This window comes from Oncorhynchus gorbuscha, linkage group LG04 (genome assembly GCF_021184085.1).
Source record: "Oncorhynchus gorbuscha isolate QuinsamMale2020 ecotype Even-year linkage group LG04, OgorEven_v1.0, whole genome shotgun sequence".
Taxonomy (NCBI): domain Eukaryota; kingdom Metazoa; phylum Chordata; class Actinopteri; order Salmoniformes; family Salmonidae; genus Oncorhynchus; species Oncorhynchus gorbuscha.
The window spans coordinates 15,459,777-15,470,125 of record NC_060176.1 but is presented as its reverse complement, the minus strand read 5'-3'; the positions used below and the strand labels follow the sequence as shown (position 1 = coordinate 15,470,125).

General features: G+C 40.6%; 1 protein-coding gene across 1 annotated transcript in view; it reads left to right on the top strand.

Moving 5' to 3' along the window:
• Positions 1-2,593: 2,593 nt before the first annotated feature.
• Positions 2,594-10,349, top strand: part of LOC124033732 (protogenin A-like) — a 46,817-nt gene continuing 39,061 nt past the window's right edge. The window contains exons 1-2 of the mRNA XM_046345942.1: positions 2,594-2,717; positions 4,543-4,845. Coding sequence (XP_046201898.1) covers positions 2,651-2,717; positions 4,543-4,845 — 370 coding nt within the window. The 5' untranslated portion in view covers positions 2,594-2,650. The remainder of the gene's footprint in view (positions 2,718-4,542; positions 4,846-10,349) is intronic.

Genomic DNA, 10,349 nt, shown 5'->3' with positions numbered 1-10,349 from the left:
GACTGTGAGAATCAGCTTTTGGTTTGGTTATATTTTGGGCTGGGGACACTCAAGAACACAACAGCTGGGCCTTGGGCCCTGCTGCTGAATGAGAGTCCAGAGCAGGGAGGAAGGTCAAACTCACTCCATAATACAACATGGACACTGGATCAATATCTGCATTTAAGCAGCAGCTGTCCTGATCCTACCAATGCTTCCTGGTAATTGCTGAGCCTAGTTCTCAGTGGTGAAGAGAGTGCCTCATTTCCATAAACAGTTTGTTTTCCCTCCAGAGTGACCATTTGCAGTGCAGTTGTCCTGCACTTTTACCGGCCCATGTTGAAACAAACACAAATGTTTCTATCTTTACCCATATGCCTTAATAAAGGTCTATGTGACCGAAACATTTTCATTTGTCAATTATGTTTAATTATGCAAGTATACACAATGGGTTCTTCTACCTGTTCTCTATATCCATGTCGTCACTTTCAAAGTGGGAACATTGGTCAAGATGTTATATAGACCAAATTTTTCAACACCTTCTTTCCGTTGGTCAAGTGTCCCTGAGTTATCTTAAAACGCATCATACTGGTTTTGGAATACAGCCGTGTCCTTGAGAGCCATTAAAAATAAATGCATGGTGTAAATAGTATATGGCATTGGCAACTGATAGTGTGTAAGGCCAATATGCCAAGAGCTTTTAAAGGTTTTAAGATGTCTGTAAGTGTCTGAGCATTATGCAATGGAGGTTGCTATTTTAATGACACTCAAGAGTTATGTTGTGGGATATCTCACAAAGAAAGTTACTGAATTATTGAGACTAACTGGGAAGTGTTACGATGCTCTGTCAACCTAAACACTTATGATAGGTAATTATCACCACCCTCTTTATTTTCCTCTTGTTCTCTAACTGTGGCTATTAGCAGTCTTAACTGCAACTCCTTTGTGTTAGAATACAGACACGTCATTGAGGGGCATTACAAATAAATGCATGCTTGGAAGACAACAAGATAACCAGTGGTGGGAAAAGTACCCAATTGTCATACTTAAGTAAAGATACCTTAATAGTAGATGACTCAAGTAAAAGTGAAAGTCATCTGGTAAAAGTCTCAAAGTATTTGTTTTTTGATATACTTAAATATGAAAAGTAAATGTAATTGCTAAAATATACGTAAGTATTAAAAGTAAAAGTATCAATAATTTCAAAATCTTTATATTAAGCAAACCGGATGGCCCGATGTTATTTTTTATTTTTTTTCCATTTACTCATAGCCAGGGGGACACTCCAACACTCAGACATAATTTACAAACAAAGCACTTGTGTTTAGTAAGTCCACCAGATGAGGCAGTAGGATAACCAGGTAGGGTCTCTTGATAAGTGTGTGAATTGGACCATGTTCCTGTCCTGCTAAGCATTCAAAATGTAACAAGTACTTTTTGGGTGTCAGGGAAAATTTATGGAGTAAAAAGTACATCATTTTCTTTAGGAATGTAGTGAAGTAAAAGTTGTCAAAAATATAAATAGTGAAGTAAAGTACAGATACCCCAAAAACGACTTAAGTAGTACTTTAAAGTACTAATCATAACTCACCTTGTCAGGTGTAAAATATGTTATATGCTTTGTCGGACCAATATCCTTTTGGCTATATAGTATCTGAAATTAAATGCAATACCTTGGTTAGAGTGGGAATTTGATCTACAGTCTAGCTAGCTGGTATATGATGGTTCTGAGTAAATCTGAATGGACTTTTGAACAGAAAATGGTTGGGATAACCTAATATGAATAAACACACGCACGCACACATAAACATTAGACCCAGAATATAACACGTTGCCCTGGTTCTTTTTACAGACAGTATGATAAATTATTTATTGCATATCCAAACTATCCACATGAACTACAACTCCAAAGCCATTTCCACACAAGCACACTTTTGCTAAGGAACTGATGCTTACCAGGAATTAAATTCTTAGTAAGCAATAGACCATAGTCACACCTTGCACATTAACAACTGTGAGTTTCATGGTGGGTTTCCTCTAGTCATCATTCAACACTGCACTCAAGGCAGGATAGCTGTGCATAATGCTCCCCAGATCTATGAGGGCATGTGGATCATATTCTCTCAATGATACTCAATCATGTTCCATGGTTGAAACTCTATAGCCTTGTTTATTTAGGTATGTCTATGTCCAGGTGAATTATCATTCTAATTCCCAAGCCTCTTAGTTATCATTGAATTATCATTGATCCTGATGAGTCATCAAAATAAAGGTCTGCTCCATGTTTTCAAAAGGCATAAGGGACATTAACAAACCATATGCATTAATCGCACAGATGTGTTGTATGCATTAACTTTCGTGTATTAACTTTACAGTACCACCTGACCAAAGTATACCTGCTATGGCACTCGTAAAAAAAATAGAAGTGATCAAGATGTTGGCCTGTGTATTGATTCGCGGACTGATGGTGGTAAAGGAACTCTCCCATACATCTCCCCCATGAATTACTCAACCGTAGAACACAGCACTGGGTGGGGTGATGTCCATCTGCTCCGAGGAAAAAGTAATCCCTGCTGCGATCAGGAGCGCAGTCACTTTCCTCTTGGATTAGCACGTAGTTCGACTGGAGGTAGTGGCTGAGAGAGTTAGTATGCGAGAACAATTTGAATAAATGGAGTCTTTTAAAAGGAAATTATATCAGCGCTTCCTGTTTTTTGCGTTTTTCCTTCCAATCTCAGGTAAGACAGTTAATATTGTGTTTGAGTTTATGTCAAATTGAAATTATAGTGACTGATTTAGTGGTGGGAAAATGCCGAACTGGACATTGGATGTGTGTCCATACTCATAACGTTACTCCTATCCTAATAGGGGTTGCTATTTAAACTGATAAACACGAAGTTAGTTGAAGTTAATTGAAGTGTTCTGTACTAACGAATATTCCACATTGAAGAGTTTAGCCTTAGTTGCGATTTCTATAGATGAATGGACGCACTGCCACTGCCCGGAGTTTAGGGGGCAATGAAATGGCCACGCTGACAACTGACTGCTTGACTATTGCTCTATGTAGGCTATACATTTAGATAAACACAGAACCTATACATGTTTATGCTTGGTTTTTGCTTGTGTCTCGAGTTACATGATAACCCGGGTTTCTAAATAAAATTGAATACGTGCAGCACAACACAGCAATCAGATACACGTGGATTGTGCAATATTACCAGCCCTGGTTTGAGATATTGATAAACGCAAAAAAACATATAGGTTAGCAAATCCTAACTCATGTTATGTTCATTCAGTACATACAAATGAATTATTATATCAATAGAAAAACTGGCTACTGATTTTCTCTCCATAAATAATCCACTTTGACGTTTGATGCAGTCAATTAAAATAGGCAATTAACAATGAATATAATGTTGTGTAAATTGCTGTGGGAAGTAGCTGCTCCGAACATGGTGATCAGCTCAATGTTTAAAATATATACATATATATTGAAATTGATTTCCAACTATTTCATTAGTGAATGGTGTTGGATTTTTTTCTTCAAGTAGCCTACATCAAACCTTTTTGACAGCTTGTATTTTCCCCCTTCAGGAAATGTGTAGGCCAATTTGATTATCAAAGTGCATGTGGTATTTCTGAAATATATATAGTAGGCTATACTGGTCTAAAATTGAAATAGGACATGCTTTCATCTATTAATTTACCTAATCTCCGGTGTTGTACCATAGAGACATGGGACTGGGTCCCCCACCTCAGATGGAACTTGACCAGATCAAGTATAGTGTTTGTTTATTGGATAATATGTGTTATAGAAAGTATTAAAGTGTTATAAAGTGTTATGTGAAGTATTATACTGGTGAACATGCCTCAAAACATGTTGCCTGGGTTTATTTAGCACTAGTTAATTCTGATAAACCAAAGGTAGGCTACAAGGTTTGCAGTCTAAAGTGTTAAATTAAATGGTTATAAGCTGTGAATCCCATAGTGAATCCCATAGTTATCTCAGAAGAATTCACAATAAATTAGGAATTGTTTAACATGAAACTATTAGTAGCCAACAGAGCAATTAACATTTCCATTAGGACAGTAGATGGTTGAGGCCATCACATTTGATTTGGAAAATTATAAAGGCTTTTGCTTCCTGCCTGGATTGTTACTTTATTACAGCTGGCAGTCTTATCATTCAAAGGGGAGCTACTTGTGCTTTTAATGCTGGGGAGTGCAGTAAAACATTTGTGACTGAATGGAGCCATGAAATCAGTGACTTCACAGCTTTGTGAGACATGAGTAATAGGATTCAATTGGAGCAGAAAGAAATGAAATAGGAGTGCTGTACCTCAGTACACCGAGACCTGCTTGCTGTTGGATGGGCTCCATGCCCTTGCCTCTAGTCACTATGATGTTAACATGCTTTCAAGTGTAGTTCCTACCAAAGCAATATGCCTGTGGACAAAGTAGAATAGTTGTAGGTCCTGGCCTAGAATTGTCGCTAATTTCATCACATTGATTCTTCTCCCACTCCAGCCAGGCACTGACTCTGTTCTCTTCTCTTCCCCACAGGTGTTTTGTGTTTTAGTGAGTTATTTTTCATCAAAGAGCCCCACGATGTTACTGTCATGCGGAAGGATGCCGTTATATTGGACTGTCAGGCGCACGGAGAGTCGCCTATTGCCATCAGGTGGCTTAAAAATGGAGTAAAAGTTGCAGAGAATGACCGCGTCTACATTCTCTCCAACGGCTCCCTTTCTATTCCGGAGGTGGAGAGCAGGAGAGGAGACAAATCAGATGAAGGGTTTTACCAGTGCCTCGCTCAGAACAAGTATGGAGCCATCCTGAGCCAGAAAGTCTGTCTTACAATTGCAAGTAAGTATCATACTGGAGTTGTGTATCAGCACCACATGGAATAATGGAGAGGTTAGGCAGGACCTCCAACCTTTGGGCCACAGAATATGTACATCATTGGTCATGTTGGTGCCTGGTTATGGGGAACTTCATAAACACAGTAGAAAAGTAGACAACAATTTACATTGGATGTACATTGTACACTTACTTACTTATGATAAGTAACATAAACCATCCACATTCTCTTTTGAATCTCTTAGTTACTGTGTAGATACATATAATTACCATTTCATGTAACTGCATAGGATCTGTGTGACTTATTTTAATGTGTTTAATACTTTGAAAGGTTAGCCAAGCCTTACTCTGAGGATGTTATGTCATAGCATGTCATAATAACATTTACTTGATGAACAAAGGAAGTCATGAGTCACCATTGTGTTTTCATCTTGAAAGCATGGTAATGATATCCACTTTAGAGGTGAGCTTAGTACAAGCCCTGCACTATCAGCACAGGTTCTTAACTTCTTAGCAGGTATACAACTGAACAAAAGGTTTCATGTACACTCTTAGAAAAAAGGTTTCCAAACGGGTTCTTCTGCTGTGCCCATAGGAGAACCCTTTTGGGTTCCGGGTAGAACCTATTTGGGTTCCATGTAGAACCCTCTGTGGAAAGAGTTATACATGGAATCCAAAAGGATCTACCTGGAAACAAAAAAAAGATTCTTCAAAGGGTTCTCCTATGGGGACAGCCAAATAACCCTTTTAGGTTCTAGATAGCACCTTATTTTCTAAGAGTGTAGCGCAACAATCCTCTGTGTTGAAATGATGATTTAACAGTGAGAGATCTTGCTTGTAGTTATCTGCTAAAATGTTTGCTGACATAGTCATTGCGGATGCATAAAATAGGCATTTCCCAGCTCTGAAACCGAGGAAAAGGGGGTCTTTCTCTCATCACCAGCAGGGTGCTATCATTTTCTATGTTGTCTGGTGCGTCTAATCTCCTTTCTTTCTTCGCCAGTGTAATGCCCAATGTTGCGTTTTGGGCATTCCGGTTATCTAATCCACCTAATAGCTGAGGAAAGGAAGGCATTGGAGGCTTCAGTGGTGTCATTGGGGGGGGAAGGGGGGTTACAGCCTTCAAAGTTTGGGGCCATAAACCAAAAGGATACTCTGAGTAGAGGAGAATATGTCCATTGGTGTGCAAATGAGGGAGCTGCAGGTTTGAAAGGTTAGGAGCTGTCCAGGATGCCGGTTACACCAGTGTTAAAGAGCAGATGACCCCTATTCACTGGACTGGGCTTTCATGTCGTTGCTCCATGATCACTGGGAATTGTTCTTTTGGAATGCTTTTTTTCTCTCCCAGTAGCACGTATATGAGCCTGCTGCCTATTTTTTTAAATGGCCAGTGGAGCAGCTTTAGCCAGAGCTGCTCTTTAGGGACCCTATTCCCTGGTGTCACCACCCCCCAGGCCATGTTTCTTGCTGTGCTTCTTTTGCACAAAGGAATTGGTCTTTTTTTTCCCTCCCTTGCATTTTTTTCCCTCCCTTGCATTTCACAGGGAAACCCGAGCTTTTACGTGGCACTTAAGACATGCACCCATCCAAGAATATTGTGATGGTTACTAATTCTAATTGTATGTGGAATAGTTAAGTCCTGATCCATGTAAAATTGGGCAGGATTGTTGTGAAATGATTTAGTTGTTAAAATTGTTAAAATGATTTACCGATGTGAGGTCATGGTTCCTGAAGAGCCCACTGGTTGGAATACCATTCTTTAGGAGCACATCTCCTGTCTGATATGATCCTGACAATCCACTGGCAAGTAGATGTTGAGAGACAAGAATGTGTCAGTCCTGGTTCAGTTCCCTAAGCTGACCTATAAACCTATAAAACAAACAGACACCATTGATAAAATGTTTGCTTTCCAGATAGGCCTAGATTTATATGTAAGAGAGAAAAAGTTTTGGGCCTTTACAAGCACTTTTGAAATTACTCTCAGGGTAATCGCTCATGGACAGATCTACGTAAACATAACCGGTACCATCGCATCTGTTGGGAAGTAATGGGAATTGTTGGATAATGAGCAGCAGTAGTTACAGTGTCTGGGTTTTTCGCCACTGCTTATTTGGACCAATCACGAGTCTAAGCATCTTTCGTAATCCGGAAGGGGAGGGGACATTTGGCCCATAACTTGCGAAGAGAGAGGGTGAAGCTCCTCGTTCTACCATCTCTTGATCCCTTCTCTTAACATGTATGGACCCAAAACTTAATCGAGCACCTGGCCAATTACGCAAGACTTTTGTCCGGGGTTAATCGAGATTACTATCAGGACAATTGAGTGCAATACAACCTCAATCTTTTTTTGTGTTGGAAAATGCCACACAGACTTGTTGATGCTACACCAATAAAATACAGAGTTAAATGAGTCTTGATTTGCATGAGGTACATGAAAACAGTGACTGCCTTAAAGCCACTAAAACGACATTGACCCTCTCACATGCTATACAGCTAGTTTCAGTCCGCTATTACAGTGGCCTGTGTCCTTACTGTGATTTTTACAGGATGCTGTGTGTTTGTAGTTTTATTAATTGAGAGGGTTTGTGCTTTTATATTATGAACTTAAGAGGTGATAAAGGCTGCCAGCGGAGTTTATAGGCTTGTTTTAAAGGGACACTTAGACCTGCTTGACGGTCTATCTGGAAGCTCATAAAATTTGCACGTACCTGAGAAATGCTCAGTGGTAGAAAACAAAGGTGGCAGTGGGGGTTGTCGAGAATCACTCACACACACACACATACAGTACACACACACACAGATACAGTACACACACACACACAATTTTGAATTTGCCGTTCCCTCATACCACAGCCTTTCCTTGAGTGTCCAAATGGCCAAACTTTATTGCATGGCCAGCCAGTGAGGCAGAGGCTAGTGGTCTCCTCACTATGGTTTTCTGCTCTGCTACTCTGAAGAATTAATGAAAAGCTTTTCACTCTGGCCTTCTTTGTCCACCTTGCCCCCAACTGCCCCCTGACTAAAATGAGTTATTAGGGGGCATTTGTTTGTCCAGAGATCAATGGTTAGGACAGCTGGGCCTATTCACTGCTGACAGGGTAATTATGACAATGCCACTGCAGAGTTTGATTAAACTTTTTACATTTAGATTTTGTTTTTTGAAATCAAATTTGATTATACTAACTTCAATTATGCTTTTTCAATCAACTCTTTTTAAGTTTGAGAAAGTGACCTTTTGTAAATGATATGACTTTCCGACATGGCCTATTTGTTTTGTATCCTTAGGTCTTAAGATTATTTTTATTGATGTTACTGTGCCCTAGGTGTCGTTTATGACGCCCCTGGTTGCATTGAAAAAACACTCCTCATTGAATGCTGTGAAAAGATTTCAGAGTGAGCGTTGCTGTGGCTCTGAGCTTTTCATGTGTTGCATCCTTCACCAGGAAGATTGATAGTACAACATGTGGGGACCTTTTGTACCTTCTGCCCAGAGGCTCTTCTCACCTCTGGCCTTAATAGATATCCCTCACTCTCAGTCATGCTGCCAAGTCCTTTCTGATTCTGGCCTTTAGAAAGACTGTGGCATTATTTAACAAAAAATAACACCAAATTTGGTTCATTGTTTTTTTATTTGATTTATTTCACCTTTATTTAACCAGGTAGGCCAGTTGAGAACAAGTTCTCATTTACAACTGCGACCTGGCCAAGATAAAGCAAGACGGTAAGTAGTAATATGAGGATGAGGTAGTCAGGTGTGCTATTTACAGATTGGTTATGTACAGGTACAGTGATCGGTAAGCTGCTCTGACAGCTGATGCTTAAAGTTAGAGAGGGACATATAAAACCCCAGCTTCAGAGATTTTTGCAATTCGTTCCATTCATTGGCAGCAGAGAACGGGAAGGAAAGGCGGCCAAAGGAGTGTTGGCTTTGGGGATGACCAGTGCAATATACCTGCTGGAGTGCGTGCTACAGGTGGGTGTTGCTATGGTGACCAGTGAGCTGAGATAAGGCGGGGCTTTACCTAGCAAAGACTTATAGATGACCTGGAGCCAGTGGGTTTGGCGACGGATATGTAGTGAGGGCCAGCCAACGAGAGCATACAGGTCACAGTGGTGGGTAGTACATGGGGCTTTGGTGATAAAACGAATGACATTGTGATAGACTACATCCAGTTTGCTGAGTAGAGTGTTGGGGGCTATTTTGTAAATTACATCGCCAAAGTCAAGGATCGGTAGGATAATCCGTTTTACGAGGGTATGTTTGGCGGCATGAGTGAAGGAGGCTTTGTTGCAAAATAGGAAGCCAATTCTACATTTAATTTTGGATTGGAGATGCTTAATGTGAGTCTGGAAGGAGAGTTTACAGTCTAACCAGACACCTAGGTATTTGTAGTTGTCCACATATTCTAGGTCAGATCCGTCCAGAGTAGTGATGCTATTCGGGCGGGAGGGTGCGGGCAGCAATCGGTTGAAGAGCATGCGCTTAGTTTTGCTAGCATTTAAGAGCAGTTGAAGGCCACAGAAGAAGTGTTGTATGGCTTTAAAGCTCGTTTGGAGGTTTGTTAACACAGTGTCCAAAGAAGGGCCAGATGTATACAGAATGTTGTCGTCTGCGTTGAGGTGGATCAGAGAATCACCAGCAGCAAGAGCAACATCATTGATGTATACAGAGAAAAGTGTCGGCCCGAGAATTTAACCCTGTGGCTCCTCATAGAGACCTTCAGAGGTCCGGACAACAGGCCCTCCAATTTGACACACTGAACTCTGAGAAGTAGTTGGTGAACCAGGCGAGGCAGTCATTTGAGAAGCCAAGGCTATTGAGTCTGCCGATAAGAATGCGGTTATTGACAGAGTCGAAAGCTTTGGCTACGTCGATGAAGACGGTCTTTTATCAATGGAGGTTATGATATCATTTAGGACCTTGAGCGTGGCTGAGGTGCACCCATGACCAGCTTGGAAATCGGAAACCAGATTGCATATTGGAGAAGGTACGGTGGGATTCGAAATGGTCGGTGATCTGTTTGTTAACTTTTTTAGATTTTAGAAAGGCTTTTACGTTATAAAGATTTTAGAAGATGTTTTTTCGAAGATTTTTAAATGGTTTTATGTTATAAATGTGGGAAGACCATCCCTAACACCATCTTAGGCTAGTTCTGTTTTCAGATCTGGTTTCTACTCTTTGAAAATACCTTTGTCCTCGGAGCAGATGCTGCCACTTTGAAGCCGGGCCTCCTTCTTTACCTGGTGTTTTTCTGAACAAGTAAATGTTACAGTGTTGAGTCAGAGATAATGATTTAAGTCGACCATTACAGGCAGGAAATGGATGGTTTGAGAAACGTTAAATGTCAGTTGCCCTGAGGAAAATGATGAGAGGGGATTGTGTCTTGATGAACGGCCATGTGATTTAGTAGCTAACCACGTGAGTGCTGTCAGTAGGCCTCCTCAGATTGATGGGGTTCTCCGTAGAGACAGTATCATGTGTATGATCCCTCCAGGCATCCTAAACCATG